This window comes from Electrophorus electricus, chromosome 3 (genome assembly GCF_013358815.1).
Source record: "Electrophorus electricus isolate fEleEle1 chromosome 3, fEleEle1.pri, whole genome shotgun sequence".
Taxonomy (NCBI): domain Eukaryota; kingdom Metazoa; phylum Chordata; class Actinopteri; order Gymnotiformes; family Gymnotidae; genus Electrophorus; species Electrophorus electricus.
Window position 1 is genome coordinate 21,652,801 of NC_049537.1, and position 18,108 is coordinate 21,670,908.

At 40.0% G+C, this 18,108-nt stretch overlaps 2 protein-coding genes across 2 annotated transcripts; both read right to left on the reverse strand.

Moving 5' to 3' along the window:
- Positions 1-1,039: 1,039 nt before the first annotated feature.
- On the reverse strand, positions 1,040-11,546 carry papola (poly(A) polymerase alpha). The gene is made up of 23 exons (XM_026998471.2): positions 11,368-11,546; positions 10,152-10,322; positions 9,982-10,048; positions 9,815-9,896; positions 9,185-9,294; positions 9,035-9,088; positions 8,832-8,943; positions 8,619-8,708; positions 7,724-7,862; positions 7,540-7,612; positions 7,200-7,320; positions 6,946-7,030; positions 4,964-5,017; positions 4,701-4,820; positions 4,369-4,478; positions 3,876-3,997; positions 3,567-3,721; positions 3,322-3,395; positions 3,094-3,215; positions 2,817-2,879; positions 2,687-2,728; positions 2,478-2,513; positions 1,040-2,390 (listed from the first exon to the last, which is right to left on the reverse strand). Exons 1-23 carry the CDS (start codon positions 11,373-11,375, stop codon positions 2,295-2,297), a joined length of 2,106 nt encoding a protein of 701 aa, XP_026854272.2. The 5' UTR covers positions 11,376-11,546; the 3' UTR covers positions 1,040-2,294.
- Positions 11,547-11,801: 255 nt separating this feature from the next.
- On the reverse strand, positions 11,802-18,075 carry ak7a (adenylate kinase 7a). Its single transcript, XM_026998485.2, has 18 exons — positions 17,991-18,075; positions 17,749-17,913; positions 17,507-17,615; positions 17,285-17,379; positions 17,074-17,184; positions 16,896-16,979; positions 16,581-16,669; positions 16,378-16,468; positions 16,197-16,274; positions 15,893-16,042; positions 15,613-15,741; positions 15,333-15,435; positions 15,033-15,161; positions 14,855-14,920; positions 14,422-14,619; positions 13,601-13,821; positions 13,139-13,297; positions 11,802-13,035 (listed from the first exon to the last, which is right to left on the reverse strand). Exons 1-18 carry the CDS (start codon positions 18,072-18,074, stop codon positions 13,000-13,002), a joined length of 2,097 nt encoding a protein of 698 aa, XP_026854286.2. The 5' UTR covers position 18,075; the 3' UTR covers positions 11,802-12,999.
- Between the last annotated feature and the right edge of the window lie 33 nt (positions 18,076-18,108).

The following is an 18,108-nucleotide window of genomic DNA, read 5'->3' on the forward strand; positions in this document are numbered from 1 at the left end:
TTTCACAAACCACTTTAGGCATAAGACAGAGAAGCACAACAGAATCAGTCATTTTTAGAGAAACAACCTAGTAATGTTCTATAAAAGCAGCACTTAGCAACAAAATATGATTTCCTTTAACAGATACCCCAAAAGAATTTCAACACTAAAGATGGGAATCAACAATGACAGCTCCTTTGTCTAAGATTATTTGCTGACCGACGTGCTGTATGAATAGAGCTACGCTTCAGCTTGGGCAGTGAAGGGGGCCTTGTAAAGTCATAAAAACCAATCAATACTGTAGTGGCACGAGAAGGTGAGAGAAAACGGCTTGTATTTTAGAGATGCTTATTGACCAATGAGAAGCGAGCATAAGTTTTCAGCACTAAATATTTGCACTGACACTAGAGAAGTATACAAGAGAGCAGCAAACTTGGCCACACCTTAAGTATACAATCATATCATGTCTATGAACCGAAAGCGCTCTTCTAAAAACACAGTGGTTAAAAGGTACAGGATAACCGCTGTAGCTTTTGTTGACAACTCCAAAGTTCCAGTTCCAGGACCATACCCATGCTCCGTGACGGAGATGACAGCTCAGGACCCTGTAAGCAGTGTGTGGCTGGCAGGGGGTGGAGGAAATCCACATAGTTTAGGTGGATGCTTGGGATGAAGGTTATTCTAGTTATTCTATCGATCGCGGCAAGGCCAAGCAAAATAAGTCTCTCCTAAATGCTCCACTTAAGCCTTATTGGACACAAAAGGTCCAAGACTGTTGAAGTATTTTGGCAGATGAAGAGTACAGCATGAATTAATATTATAGCAAATTATTAGATGAAAATGATAATGACTGTTATAAAGAAAATTGGAAAATAGTCCATTTAACACAGTGTACAATACTGTGACTTTAACAGTAGGAAAATGAAGTGAGGCGCTTGTGGATTACAGAAATCAGCAGATGTGTGAAGAGCCATAGCTGAGATTCGCATTACCTCAGACACCTCAAGCGCGTTTGTTCTCGATCCAATTTTAGGTATTACACAAAGCATTCACCACAGCGTTTCATTGCAACTTTGTAGACCTTTATTTGTGAAAAAAGTACAATAGCTTGTTCTTACAAATAAGCCTATGTAAAGTTGAACTGAGAATACTGAAACCAAAGGAGGTTTTTCACTGAAGAGGTGAAATATATAGAACAACACCTTTCTTGAGACAACAGTACTGTACCTCCACGTGATTTCATACATGTAAGTAAGACCAACAAATCTCTTAACATAAGCAAAATTACTGAATAAGAAAAGCCCGTGCACGTTTCAAGAATCAACTAAATCATTCTTCTGCCTCAATAGCTACCATTAATTACAAACTTCATGTACTACAGCTTTGATTTCCTCATCATATCCAAAAGCTTATGACAGCATATGCTTGGGTTAATGTACTACTAATGCCAGGTCAATATGCATTTAAATATGCATCACTAATTCCAGGTTGGTAATAAAATAAAAAAGAAAGAAAGAGAAAAATCCTGGCACTAAAGGAAAGGTTTGAAGCAAATAAATGCATTTTTCTCTTTTTTTAAATAATATATTTCAATGAGATAAAACGAGACAATGCGAGCAGGAATCAAGCTCGATAGGAAAATACTACCCATTCCACCCCAATGGTACACATACCACTTGATGATATCAATGCAAAACAGCAGAGATGTTTAGACTAGAATAATCTCTAAATCAGAGATTAATTTGGTCAGACCTTCTCATTCATTCCATCTTTGTTTTCTATTAAAAACAACTATTTTCATTAGTACTGACTAACCTGATGTAGCTTCATTATCTGAGCACCTTTTTAAACCTGATCTCCAAATAAGATTCATATACAGTGGACTGACTCCCAATCAACCTACTGCAGTCTAGAGAATATGCCACATTATTACAGAATCACAAAAAAAATTGTACTTATGTAGAGGAAATGTTACCGGTGTCTGAGAACAAACAGGAAGATAGGACTATGGGAATATACAAGCGTTATGTCAACGTGCTCACACAAACACACGTTTAGTTGTTACAAGGAGGCTGTGAGGGCATGACATCATATTTATGCATCATTGTTTTCTCCGTGGAGGAAAGGAGTTGGGCGACAACCATCAGGGAGTTTACGGAAGAGCAGCGCTGCCCTCTTGTGGACAGAGCGGAGCACTGCATGTGGGGCTCTCGGGTACACGTTGCGCCCGAGGCCGTCTGTCACTCTGCACGGGGCGGGTGCCACTGTTGGGTCTCCCATCGGGCCGCTGTGAAAGAGGCCGAGGAGCTGACTGACTACCTGCTTAGCCGGAGTTTTATGGAGTTTTTCACCACAGGAATGGGATTGGCAGGGAGGAGAGGGACATCAGACAGATCCGCACTTGGAATTCTCTATTAAATACAATAGTCAGGATCAGCTGATGATGGACCAAACCTATAGAACATCACTGCAAAGCTTCATGTGTAATTATACTCCACCTGAGCTGGAGGAATATTCTTTTCCATGTCCAACTCCTGTACATGAGGAATAAAATAATTTTTTTTAAATTATCTGCATACAATATATACATAAATAAAAATCACAAACACCCAAACTTTTAAATCAAGAATATAATCCATCAAAGGTCATATATCAAACCTCCATACAAGCCTGTTTGAGGGGAACAAAAAGCCATTTCTGCACTTACTGTCATCCCGGTCTCTCCTTCTAAAGGGGTCGGATCTCCTACCTAGTGCAAATGAACAGCGCTGCTTTTAGAACTGAAGCACTGCGTACAACGAGCAGGATGCACACGTGTTAACAGCTGAAATGTGTACCTCAGCCTCCACAGCAGGCTGACTGTCCCTGTGCTCTCTGCCTTTGGCCTCTGAGGTAGACTCCTTCAGGAAAAGAACAAGTCCACTGCATTTACATCGATTCACTTTCACAGACAAAAAAAAAAAACCCTTATGCTTCTGGCTACAAATTCCACCACTGTACGAGGCCACTGATTCACATCGACAGACGTTTAGTGAATGTATGCGAGACGTGCGATAAAAGAAGGCGTAAGGGTCACGGGGAAGAGGCCTAGCGAGGAGGAAACTGTCGCCTCACCGGCTCCACCTTGAGCTTCTTGTCCTTGTCGGAGAGGAGAGGCGAGCCCGGTCTCTTGCCCGTAGGGGGGCCCATGGGAGCCGGGCTGCTGCTGGCACCCACGGCCCCGGGGGGTTTGGTTTCTAGAAGGGACAGCGCAACAGAGGAACAAAGCTTTATGCTAAAGCGCTGGGGTAAACGCCAGTCTTAGGAATGACAGCATACACCTCGGGGCGCGTGCACACCTACCTCCAACTGCAGGCGCGCCTCCCGGAAGGTCCGTTTTAATTTGTGATTCCGAAATGGCAGTGATCCCTATGGAGCTGTGCGTATGGTAGCGAGGACAAGAGGAGTTAGAAGAGAAAGTTATTATAAACTAGAGAAAAAAAAAAACATATCCAGCAATTCCCCTTAAAGGCAAATACGAGCCAACCAAAAGAAATCTCGGACATTCACGAGTGGTAGGTATATGGTGAGGGTGTGATGGGGCTCACCCGTGGGGACTGGCAGAGCGCACACTCTTGGCAGCAACGAGGCAGGAGGAGGACGGCGCCGTGCTGGTGGGGGAGGGCAGAGACATGCTGTTGTCGCTGTCCAGGGCCAGATCCACGCTGCTCTCATTCATCATCCGCAGGCCGTCCGTGGAGTGCTGTTGGACGAGGGGTTGGGGGGTGGTTTAAACAGTTCGACACGGTCAAAGCCGCACCGCGGAAGGAGGTCAAGCAAACACCCCCCACCGCGTGCGCCTACAACAGATGGCGAGCCGCGTGCAAGGAGAGGCTGAAGGCGAAAGGTGCGCTTGCCTTTCGTCTTTTCAGGATGACCAGGTCTGGCAGGAGCTGGTGAAGCTGCCTCCTCTTCACGTGCATGGCTGTTATTTTCATGTCAGGCTCAAACATCTTGCTACTGATGGCTTGCCGGTACACTGCACTCAGACAGAACCCGGGGGGGGGGGGGGCATCAGGGTTAAAGCAGGCAGACCTGGGGGTTGCCCAGAAACCATCGACCACTGCACCAAAACACTACTGGGAACTGCCTCCCACCTTCTGTTTAACTAACCAGGAACAACTTTCAAATGGGAACTCTTTGCTGATAGATTCCTTTCTGAGGTTTAAAAATACATTTACTGAGAAAAGCTCTGCCTGAAAATTAGTTTACGTCAGCATCAACCTTGCCTAACTCCTGTAAGGAACCTTAGAAAACACGCGACTTATTTAGAATACATGGACATTAAAAAAGAAATTGCCCACACAGGAGAGCCAAAGTGAAGTAATGAACAGTATTGAAATTTCCTACCCGTGTCTGTAAAGGACTGGATATCAAATGTCAAGTCCACATTAAGATGTTCAGACCCTTCCATTTTCTTGAAGTCAATGCCAATAACCCACATTGTGCTGAATTCCTCCCTGTTTTTGATAAACATTGATAAGGGTAATGTTATGTCACACTCTCAGGGGGTGGGGGGGGGGTGGCATTTTAATGACCTTCAGTTAAAATGTTATTTTTCAAGTGGCATTACCTGGTTCTCTGAGTGACAAACGTTCGTACTTAACTGAATCATCTGAAAATCATTTGTAGCCAACTACCTGAATGAAGGTTCAACTGGAGAAATGAACGCTTATACTCACTTATCATTGCCTTCCTTTGGTCCTGGGAAAGACTGAGGATTCACATGGGCAAGTGTGATGAACTCATTTTTCTCCAAGTTCCCCACCAAGATTCTGATCTTGGACTCAACGAGGCCAATCCTGTTGGAAATATCCCACATGAAGTCACCTAAAACATCTTACATATCAACAGGCAGACAGACAAACTTGGTAACCAATGTTAGCAAAGCAAAAAGGGCTCTTCACACCAATCATGTGACTGGGGCCGAAAGGGCAGTACTCACCACTCCAGGTGCTGCTTCTCAGTGGACGCACTTGCTAGCAACACAATATAATGCCTTGGAACATAAAAGACAGAACAATGCCATTACATCCTTTTAGCAGAAGCCGTTCACCTAAGCTCAGGGAAAGCAATGCGCCTCAGGGCCAACCAGACCTAAACTCAGGCCCACTCTGGGAGCACAGCGGAACCCAGTAGCAAGCACTGAATCAAAACAGCTAGGTCTAATCTACGCGGCCAAAACACACGAAAATGTGAACCCAGCTCTAAAAACATAGTTCTACACCATAAATATAAGCTTCCCCAAGACAAAGTTTACAAAATTCCTCTACAATATTGTTACTAAATAAAGCAGCGAGCATACCCTGCACTAGCATACGGCTAAACATGCACAAAGAAATAAGGAGGTACTGAATTTGAAGTAACACAAACTTTGAATATTAAGTATGAGAGAAGGGCTCATCATTCTATTTTACCAAAAAAAAAAAAAAAAAAAAAAAGGGAAAAAGAAATAAAAAGCACTACACCAGTTCAAACGTACATTTATTTTCACGTTACGTACCCTGTAGAAAGAAAAGGAAAACAAAATAAGGAAACATTTGCCTGAAAACCATTCTGTCCTTGCCACGGCCCCCCCACTAAAGGAACCTCTAAAGTTACTGCTAAAGGCGGCTAGGCTGAATATCACTACACAACAAGAACTAGTAAAGCTAGTCACCAATGTGCTTTTGACACTTCACTTATGTTCATCGCAGGAAGATGCTTTAGCTCTTTCATCACACTGGTCCAAAAAGGCCATGGTAACAAGGGCGGTTTATATGGGAGTAAAAAACACCCCGCAAAAATGTATCAATCTTGTCTAATTTACAGAACTAGCACAAGAAGTGAATTTATTGTGCTGTACATGAACTCCTTTTTTAAAGGCACAGGTAAATTGTCATCTGCAGTTTGATGGCACCATATATGCGATACTGATTTGTCAGCTAAAGAATGCTGGGCTTATTTATACAAAATCAGTTGAATATTTCAAATGATAAAATCAAAATAAGTAATTCATTTTTCAGTATTATAAAACTGCTAGATTTTAGTTTTAGGAAATGGAGGAGCATCTTCCAGTTTTATTTTAATAGAAATAACAGTAATAAATAAAATCTAATAAAAACAGTAATAACAGTCCATTAGTTGCTAGATCTTTAGTTCACTTAATTAAAATACACAGAAAAAGACAAACATGATGCACAAGGAAAATCAAATCACCTAGGAAGTGCTTCAACTATGACCTTCAGCTTTCTCTCCCCTTCCAACAAGAGATTTGTAAAAGAGGTTCTGATTAAATGAATGGGTGTTCAGATTTCTGTGGTTCACTACACACTGTGTGCTTCAAAAGCAGAGCAATACATTGAACATAACTATGATTAAACCCAAATGTGTTAACTTCATGTTTTTTTTAATCATGAGATGACAACATGCACACTAAATGTTTATGGAGGAAAAAAGGGGGGAAAACATTATAAAAACACAGACTAACAAGAAATACATTGTACAAATTGTGAACTAAAACATTTTATTTTTGAATTGTATACAAATATAAGGCACAAGAAAAACCATTAAAAATCAGTTTGCGTTTTCTAAATACCTACCTTAGGAAAGACAAACAGTACGATTTCAAAGACGAGATTGGTACATTGTGGGCACTACAATTATTAATATTAAACCAGAATCATGACATTTGGATTCACAAAAATGCTATTAGATATGTCAAGCCCATTGTTTTATGCTCAAAGTATTTCAAAATGTGAGCATAATTAATCAATAATTTTATTTTTTCATACTCAAATAATGTCAGTACGCAACATATGACGCAGTTGAGGTTTATGCAGATACTACGTAGAAGTGGCTGTGTGTGCAATTTTGAAAAATAAATCTTTATTGAAATAGTTGAATCTCACCATGTGTGTCCAACAGGATAAGCAGCTCAATACATACTTGTATTTCTGAAAGAAGTTTGGAGCTTCAAATAGTTTGGACCATTCTGCTTTGTTCTGCAATATTTCATCTGTGATGGCAAGACCTGAAAACAAAAGGAGTCAAAAGATAAGAACTACAAGACACCCGTTAGCCCTACAATTTTCTTTCTTACATTTTTAAAATAAATGCATTATAAAACATACTTCTCTAGTACTGCCACATATTGTAAGGAAGTGCATTAATCCACAAGCGTGTTGCCAAATGTGACTGACCCTGTTTGAACTCTTCGACCATGATGTTCCGTGTAGACACAGATACATTGTATGTGGAGTTCTGCTGAGGGTAGGCTGGTGTGATGATGGGCATGAGGTGATATCGGTCACTAGGAGTTACCTGCAAAAAACCCAAGAGCACCAAATGACATTTCACTGAATTTATTTATTTATTTTATCATACCACTCCACTAATACAAAGTGATACAGAGGCAAAATGTAAGCAGTATTTTAAGGGTAAGAAAGGCAAAAAGAACATTTATTAAAGTCAGACACGTTTGCATCCCATTAGGATCAGGCTCAGAGTATACAGATTTATACTCCAGAGCAGCAGTAGTACCCTTGGGTCCCAGACGGGCAGGTTGAGGTTACAGTCCTCTGGTTGCTTCAACAAGACTGGATTGGGCCACTCCCTAACAACACATGACAACGAAAAGGAAGACAGGATCACATTCCACGTGTGTTCACTGGCATTTGTTTGTGCACTTTTTGTTTGTTTGTACACAACTGTAAGGAGAACTCACCACTTGGAGAAGACCAGGAAAAACTTGTGCACAAGTGTGGAAGCCACAGCGTTGGGGTAGAGCTGGCAGGTCCGTGCCACCAGCATGGCCCAAGACACACCACCCAGGAAACCCAATATGTTTGAATAAATGTTATGGCCTGAAACAGAATTCAGGTTAGTTTCGATTTTCCCAAAATTCACACAAAGTAAAAAAAGAATTTGAATACTTGGATGCTTCCCAACACAATACCCGACACAATGGTCTGTTTGAAAGAGTGTGGTTAAAATTTCTATTTTCTGCTACTGTTCTAGGCACACAGATTAAATAAGGTCTGAACTATGCTGGATTTCTAACACCCATCACTACAAGGGGGTTTTAGCCCGAGCTTAGTGGGTGAAGTCACTGCAAAATCCAAGAAATCACAAGCCAAGTAACACAAAATGAAAATATATTGTCTCATTACCACTACACGGAAATATGTGTTTATAAATATATTCTTTTCAAAATGGTTGCAAAAACAGTAATGGCTCCCTCAGTAACATTATCTAACAACAAACTGTACAAAGTGGTGTTGATAAAGTACTAATAATGTGTTTTTAAAGTTGTGTTTTTATGGAATCACTCCTAAGCCTCCATACAGTCAATGGCTATTTTGCTAACAGCATTTTGTTTACTGAAGTGAAAGCTCTCACAGAAAAGCAGAACATTCAAGCCAAACTATTCATGACAATAAGCAGCACAGGGTCTGTATGCTTTGATGGCTTAACTCTCTTTTAAGAGCTCAGCAGGTTCCTCACTAAGTTTTACTTCCTCCCGGTTACTGCCACATAAGAACTCTTTATAAAACAGGCTTTAAATGAAAAGGCAATAAATTGGGAGTAAATGTGGGTAAATATTAACAAGGAAGACTCACGTTTGGCCCACAGTTTGATGGCTCGGAGAGTAAGCCGGAAATTCTCAATGTTGGGTACTAGATGAAGGATCTCGTCAGTCACCCTGCAGCCTGAACCCAAAATCACTCATGAGCCATACATCTCACAGAACAAACCTGGTCACACATGGAATCTTTCACTTGCCTTTCAAAGCAACATGTGATGGAAAATAAAGAAAGAAAGAATTCAATTACCATTCAGGCTCCTTATACAATGGATGTTCAAGTTCTTCAGTAAACCATCATCTCGCAAGTCTAAATTCTCTGGAATGGTCTGCAGCGCCAGCCGGGCAAACAATATGTCAATCTGTCCAAAAAATAAAACATTTGTCATTTGATCCTCTGTCCCACATTCACATTCTGACAACTTAACCATTTCAATCAAACTAAAAAGGTACCTCAATTCCATCAAAGGACAGCTTAATCACAGGAACAAAAGCCTCTTCCACAGCCTAGAGATCAGAGGAAGCAAAGAAACACAGAATTACTCTGTGTCTGCCATTCCGAGGATAAACTTAACGTTGACATACATTTCCTAAATGGCATACCCTCAAGTCTTTGACCTCCTCTTGCTCCTTTAATTTCTCATAGAAAGAGGTGAAGAAGTCAGTCCTCTCCACATGGCGAGGGGCGACACAGAGGGCATCTATATCCGCACCTGGACGTGGAGCCATACAACTATCATGCTGAAGTTCACAGTTCACAGTTCACAATCAAACTACACAACAGACCGACTTTATTAGCTATTTTTTTTTTAAATAAACAAAATGGGGAAAACAGTTGCTTCAAAATAGCTCATGTGAGCAGAGCAAGCCAAATTCTCATTGACTGGAGCATGCCCTGATGCAGCTATTCCATATCACTGTAATTGCACACAGGAGCCACTGCATGTATTGTCCAGCCAAGCATACACCAGTTTTCTAGGCATCAAATCGTTGTCTAGCCATGAAGTTCAGACAATGAGTAGGAGCTAATAAACCCAGCAGAAATCTGAGGCTTGTGACACATTAAGCTAATGTCTATTAAAACTTTCCTTTGTTTCAAAACTTCAAAGCAGGCCAACAAAAACTGATGCAACTTTTGTTACTCTTCTTGAGATAAATATGCATGATTCTTTTTCCATCTGCTCAACTTTGCTCACATGCTGTGTTGTGCAGTGAAGTACAAATTTTGCCTACCTTTTGTATGTACTCCTAACCTGTACGAGCCAAATGTAAATATTTTTCCACCAACATTGTCCATCAACGATGCTGGTATATTCTGAAAAGAGGAGAGAGATCAAATTCTACTTCACTGTCTTTCCTGAAGTTGGAATAAATATTTTGCTCAGAAGGTAACATCATACCTTGGATTCACTGATCTCACGGATCCACTCCTTAACCAGTGTATTCAGTTTCCCCAAAACCAGGATTCTGCAGACAGATAACAGAGCGTTCAACTTCTCAAACAATTTTCTAACTCAACTGCTAACTCATGTACTGCTCACAGGCTTATGAGAAAATTAACAGCACTCGCCTCCGCTGCAGTTCCAGCTCCTCCTCAAATACCCCGAAAGGCTTCAGTGCCTCGGTCAGTCTCTGAGTTAGCACCAGGTCTGACTCCTTCGGCAGGACTAGGCTGATGGGAGATGTTATCCCATAGTGCCTTGGCGTCTGTGGGGCTGTTTGCACTTGATTCGTAATTGGACTGAGGGGAAGAGAATGCAGGAAGTCAGACAGGTAACAATTATAATACAATGCGATTGTGCTGAAAGAAGGATGCTACTCGTCTGATCAAATATCTCACCACCCACCTATATTGCCATCTTTATAATATTTAATAAAACATTCAATATTATATATATAAAAAGTACTGGTATTTCACATATACTTGGTTCCTCTACAAGCTCATATTTCTAAATCATCCATGACCGTGAAAAAGTGAAACTTTAAATGATAGAGGTGACAATTGCGACAAAGTTGAAAATGTTGTGAAGCTGCATGAAAATAATAAAGACTTGCGAAATGTTAATTTTAGCTAACAACAAAATGTAACTAACTAGGTTAGCTAAAATACAAACGGCGATTACGAATCGATTACATATATTTCGTCTGTACAGATGGCCACAATTCAGTTATATATACCAGTTAGCTGGCTGGCTATGTCAGACCTTTTGGTGACCACGGTTAGCTAATCTAACGTTACTTAAGCGATCCTGAAGATATTTTCAACCACTTGAACAATATTCATGTCCATTATAATAGCTAGTCTGCTAGTTAGCTAGCATAGCTAACTCCTGTGATCCCTGTAGCTTGTTACCTGCAAGTATGACTGAATCAATGTAAGCATTAACTATCACTTTTCTCAGACGTCAGATTTTTGAACTGACATGTTTACTACCGATACTTTTCGACATCGGTGTCGCTCGATAGAATTAACCTAGATAACCCAGCTAGCTGGCCTACAATGACGTTCCCTAGCTGTGTTATCTAGCTAGCTAGACAGCCAACCTAGGTACTTTTGAAATGATCATACTACATAAAATAAGACTAATTCACACGCATAAATGCAACGTAATATAGACATCTGCACTGACATCACCAAGTCTTAATACAACTAACCCATTAGATTTTAACGATGGGTCGAATCGCTAGCTAGAAGTAGCTAACTATCGCTAGCTGGCTAAGTGACCGTTAGGCCTAATTGGTTCCGATTTCTTATCACCGTGTTTGAAAACAGACAGCATACTTACAAGGGCATTATGATAGCCGCCGTCTAATCCAAAGCTTTACACTGCCTATATTACATTTTGATGTTCTTCTGTGGTTGTCACGAGGTGCAAGCCATGCATGAGTCTAAGCGACTGTACAGGTGCGGAAAGTGTTTCTTTTGTTTGCACAAACATGGCGGTTGAACAACGCGAACGGCCAAGTTGTTATTCTTCTTCAGTGATAAAATAAAGGCCCCTACCAAAATTAATATACATATCACCACCATGTGGACAGCAATCAGAATCGCTAGATCATAACATCGCGGTTATTGTTGATGTTTTATAATCTTAAAGTGCTTGACATAGGAAATGTATGTCGTCTGACAATACTAGTTCATCTGGCAGAAATAAAATAAATAATACATCACTTTACTACAAATTATAAAATATAGAGTAAAATAATAGATCCACCACACATCCTATGCTAAAGAAACTCTGACCTTTCTATTCAAATATTCTATAAAGTTATTTTGGGCACAAAAATAGATCCCCCTCACCCCAAGAGTTCCACAAGGCATAGATCCAAATGATAATTTAGTGAAATATTATCCTAAAATTATATAATTTACACACACTCACACATATATTTGACCAGTTCCATTTCCCAGCTGGAAATTGTGACAGTAGATAAGATGCAGAAAACCAGTGGTGATACATGTGGCAGTCCCAATGATGGAAACATCCAAATGATGTAATATAAAACACTGCAAAAAATACCAGAAACTGAAGGAAGAAAGACAGACAATATGGACAGTACCACCCAGGTTGTCCCAGTAATAGGGCACTTGGGGCTGTGAGCCATAACCTGAAAGAGTGGCTTCAGTTGATCCCAGGAATGACAATGTCAATCTCAGTCCAGAAGAGTACAATCCTGGGAATAGCAAAAATGCTGTGCCGCATCCTCAAACTCCCAGGCCTCTGGTAAAGGGTCCAAGTGTAAGGAAAAAGGTAAGGCCACCCACAGGCAGGGTAAGACGGTGATGATATGTAGTATTTTATAGTGCTAATTGTAACAATAGGTTTATGAACTTGACATTTAATATTTAAGTTCTGAATTAATAGGAAGCTAATATAAATTAAATAAGGCTAAATAATGTAGGGTTATTTGTATGAGACTTAAATTATAAATCAACATGAAGTGCTACCCCAAACTTATATAGGATTTCTCCATGATGCAGTGAATTGGGGGGGGAGGAGTAAATATAAAAATTACTTAAATTATTAAAGTAACGCACACTTTAAATAATCATTGATTTTTAGTAATATTACAGTGTTTAAAAACTGAAATAAATGCATCTCTGTTTGAATTCTTGCAACCAAATGATTTAAGCCATGGCATTATATTTGCACATTCACTCTTGAAGCTTTGAATGCAAGAAAATCCAAAAATGCATATTTCAATTTACAATTTCACTTTCTCTGACCACAGAATACCTAAAAACAGTTTGTTGTTACTGCTCAAACACTGGAGGATATAAAGAGTCCTTGATTTTTCATGACTATAAGATGTGGAAACACATTACATAAATACAGTGGGGAAAAAAAGCATTAACAACAGGAAGTTAGAAAATCACATTCCTTTTGTCCATTGTAGCTCTAGCCAAGAGTGGATGACTAGTCTTCCAAGTTGTTCCTGAAAAGATATTCTGCCTGAAATGCAGAACAAAATTGAATATGAGTAGTTTATAATATCCATGACTACATAAAATCTAAAAACAAAGGAGAAAAACTAAGGCAAAATAAAGACAAATACCAAAAAGTCAACGGGATCATCAGGCTTTGCTCTACAGCACTCGAGTAGGGCCTCGGTGAGCGTTGGTATGACATTCTTCATCAGGTAGTGTCTCAGGGGAATAGAGCGTGTCTCTAATAGCTCCTTCTCTTGCTTTTTCACCTCCGTCACATTTCTGTTCTAGAGGGACACACGAAAGGAAAAACATCAACAGCTTCAGCCACAAGACTTGCCAGTTTCACTGCTTCATTTAAGATGAAATCTGATGGAGATTGGAACCTAAACGTGGCTGATGGAAAATACACTGAGGCTCTTGTAATCGAGGGGATTTTTTTTTCTTCATGGAGAACCTGTTGTCATTCTACATTTAGAAATAGCTTGATCCATGACAAAGTACAGGAAATATCCAAAAGCTCTCACTGTGCTGTCCAAATGCAAATCACATACATCATTGTCAACTGAAACGGTCAGCCTCCGGTTTACCCATTCCTCTAGGACGGCAGTCATTCTGGCCTTTTCTTCAGCCTCCCTGCACACACTCTCTGCTGCCTCCTGCAGGAGTTGCTGGTGCATCTCCACAGCCCTTTTCTGCTCTTCTTCTGCCTGTTCCTCTGGGGTGGGATCATAGTTCATCGGCTTTCCCACTATCTGGACTATCTTCTTAATCACAGCCTCATTCTCAGTGTCATTGATGCTGTTGATATCTGGGGGAAAAAAAAACATATGACTGGCTATACAGTTTACATAAGCAATTGATTTTGAGAACACCGGAGCTAAATTGGTCTTATAAACTGATAGCCATCACTAAAATAGTTGTTCTGAGGCAAAAAAAAAAACTAAATGCTGTCCTGACCTCTATAATCCTGAGGTCTAGTGGTATTAAACTTAGGAAGTTTCTCTACAAGGTGTCAACTCTACCGGCATGTGAATTTTAGTTTATGTGTGTACACAGAGCAGAAAGAAAGGCAGGCTAAGAATACTGAAACACTAAGCATGTAAGTCTTTGGCAGGAGGGACTCTGGACAAAGGTGTGGATGGGATTGCAGGGAGGGGTGAACTCCTTCAGCAGAGTTCAAGTCTGGCAGAAGTTAGCAAGAACTTTAAAAATCTATGACTGAAAGGAGCTTTAATCCGTTAACTGGAGCACAGTAAGCCGAGAGATGATCAACAGCAAACTGTAACATGTGGATAAATGTTGCCATCTGACATGATGTTTTAGCCAATGTTACATCTATCAGAACTGCTTTATCTCAGAGTGACTCCCTTTGATCAAGCACTGGTTATGTATAGTTAATGACACTCACTTATGTGCTCGGGGTGGATCTCTAGCTCATCAAAATAGTTAAGCACCGTTTCATCCTCTGTGTTTTCCTCCCTGAATTTTGAGAGGCGCTGCAGAAACTCATCCTGAGTGTAGTGCATGCTCTCTGCAACACTCTGTGGAAGGTTCCGCACCCGCTCTTTCAGAAATTCGTCAGTGGCATCCAGAGAGATGACATACTCTGCAGAGAAAAAGACCCAGTCGACCTTGTGAGTGCACTGAGGAACACAGATGCTTATGTTTTTACACTGCTCTAAAGCCAAGAAAGTAAATGGTTAAATGAAATACTTGGTCATCACCTTTAAACAAAACTGTGACATATTAGCTTATATTTATTTATTAGAAATATATGAATCATAAATATTCTGAATTTACAGAAGTAAGGTGACCCTCCAGTGTTGCTATTAATGACTAACCTGGTATTATCTTTTTGTTAAAAGGCTGCAGTTTGGATCTCAACTGTTCCAGTTCCATGTCTTCATCTGAGACACATTTGACATGTTAAAAATTAAAAGTCTTAAATGTACCTTGGGAATTTGGGAAAATCTTTACTGCTTTTTGTACTAGTTCACTGTAGTACTAAAGGTGCCTCACCATAAAAAAGATCTTTAGCTTGCTCAGATGTATTGGGGTAACCATCCAAAACAAACCCTTGATTTCTACAAGGCTTTGAGTTAAGTTTCTCTCTGATGACCCGTAAAACATTCTGGTCATCAACTTGTCCTATACACACAAACACATACACAAACTGCAATGGTGAATTCTATATATGTTGTAATACTCTTAAAATTATTGTGATGCAAATTGGTGACCCAATGGGCCATAGTCCTCATAGTCTGCTTTCAAGAATGTCTTTTGACAGAGGAAAGTATATGCCTGGATGGGATGGTATACCATTCTGAGACAGACTGTCCTTCAGAGAGTCCAGCAGCTCCTGGGCCACCTGAAATGCTTCATCACTCTCATTTCCCCCATAACTCAATTGAAGCATTTCTTCCTGATGCAAAAATATGTACACATTAGCTCAAGACAAAATTCCTGTTTGGAGCAAGTCGGTTTTCTTTCGTAATAAAATGTGCATAGTTTCCTGTTGCTGAGGACAAATAGTTTTAGTTTCATGCAATGGAAAAAAAGTTGTATTCATGTATTAACTTTTGCTATGAATAACACTGACCAGATGTTTGATTTTCTCCTCAATGGTCTCTTTGACTTTAATATGAGGAAGCTTATAATGGTTACATAGTTTTGCTGCCACTGAACTCTTCCCAACAGCAGGGGGGCCAAGGAGACAGATCTTGAGGGGCTAGAGAAAAGACAATCAAATTAACTATGACATTGTTCTTAAGTAGTCATTCACCTTACAGTTGCTCCCTGACAGCCACTGTGGTCTGATACAGAGGTACATACTCCTTTGTGCTAGTTACATGCAGCAGTTTACATGCTGTCATACTTACTATAAGCTGCCTGCATTCTTTGTACTCCTCCACAACACGGCTGATGTTGTCAGTAAATCCAGATTCACACACCCAGCGCACGCTGAGTGTCTCTTTTGGGAAAACTGGCTCAAACCGGAGGTTTATACTCAGGCAATCTAGATCAGCTTGCTAGAAACAACCACATTTTACCATTCAACACTGGTCCAAGAAGGATTTCATTTATGCAAATATATGTTTACACTATATGAAGAGTGTAGTACACTTTGACCACACAACCTACCAAAACCTTTATTAAAAATGCACAAAAGCAAAAAAGGTGTACCGTTAGTGCCTCTGTGAGATATGCATTGTCTCTGGGGACTGTCTTAACTTCTCCAGGACCCAAAACATATGCAATGGCCTGGCAGACGGAGGATAATCCTAATTAAATACATTATATAGAAAATACTTCATACCATTCATACCATATCTTTAAGATGGCAGAGAATGTAAAGAACTGTTACCTTTACAATACCTTCAAATGTATTCTTGGAGTCATCCACAGCAATAAAGTAGTGTTTTTTGGGTCTGTGATCAATTACATTTTGCACTATCCTGGGGATAAAATTATACAGTACATTTGTAGAAAAATAAGTATGTGCCTGAAAAAAAAAGTTTAAACTGTCTGCAACGACCACTACAATGAATAAATATCAGTCCCACAAACCCAGCCAGATCGTAGACATGGATGGCAGGAATAACATTAGTGCCTGGACCAAAAATAGGGATGCTGTTCCACTCTCCAAGCCAAGATCCCTGAGATTTAAAAAAGAAGTTTCGGATTACACATCAACAACATCAAAACATCTGTGACGATAATAGCATTAGCATCATAGATCAGCATTTTATCTACTCCCGGGAAGCACTGCACTTTTTTTGCATAAAAGAATCAGGCTAAAACCAAGAACCACAGAGTGCATGATATCCACATGACCTGAGCCAAGACATAGACAACTCAAGATATCCATACGAGTTAAAGTACCTTGAAGAAGTAGTGGAGTATTCCCTCACCCATTCCGTACTGCAGGCCTGCTGCCACAACATAAGTGGCTAGCTTGGACTTTTTCTGAGGAGAACATTGTTAAGGATAGCAGATATGAAAGACATTAAACTATAAGACATATCACCAGAGCACAACATTAATTTTTCTGTATTCTAACCGTTTTCCCTAACTTCAGGACTAGTTTCTCCGCGCTAGTTTGTTCTTTAAAGTTGGGATGTGGCCTTCTCCGTCTATAGTCATCTTCAGTCAAAGGCATTTCGGGGTCATCCTAAAATAATAGTTAGAAAGAAGGTAATCTGTAAACAAAACAAAAAAAAAACAAACTTTACTCTGTCAAATGTCTCTGAAACAAATAACTGAACACTTACAGGATCAGCTGGTTTAGTCATTGCCCAGGTCATTAACGTTGACACCAAAATGAATATCTTGGGAAAACCAAAGTGTTCAATTTCACTGTGGAGGGCTGTAATCAGAAAACAAGCTAGTAAGCATACTGAAAATTCTATATAGCAAAAAATAAAACTACTAACGTTACTAGTTTAATAAAACTACTAGCTAGCTAATAAACTAATAATTGACAAAGCGGTCACCTGAAATGGCCCACGTAGCTTCATCAGTCACATCAGCATCCTCCGAGATATTGTACACAATGATATCACATTCCATAAAACGGTGAAGAAGCTCATCTCGATTTAAAGCCTAACCAGGTGTTTGGAAATGTAATTTAACGTCAACATGGAGCTAACTAGCTAGGTTAACTATCATAATTTGCCTGGGTTTAACTCTATGCCCTTCAGAATATTTTGTGGAGTGAAAATACTTCCAGGCTCACCGAGTATTCTTCAAGCGCAAAACGTTTAGTCTTCTCATCTTTACTTGTAATGGTTCCAACGATTTGAAATTGGTCATCCTGCAAGTTATCTTCCTTTTTTGAAACTTTCTCATCTTCCTCTCCAGTGTGTTCGAGAGACTCCCCAACAACGCAGGTGGACAGGTACTACAGCGCGAAGACATCAGATATAAAGATCACTAAATCTGCAGCTACAAATAAACTGGCTAAACTGACGGTCTTACCTTGGCAATGTATTTCGACGAGTATGAATCGATGTTGTTAATAAAAATGCGTTTAGCGCGGCGAATCTCCTGGCCGTTCGCCATGTTTTAGTTACTAAGCAAATAATGCTATGCAACT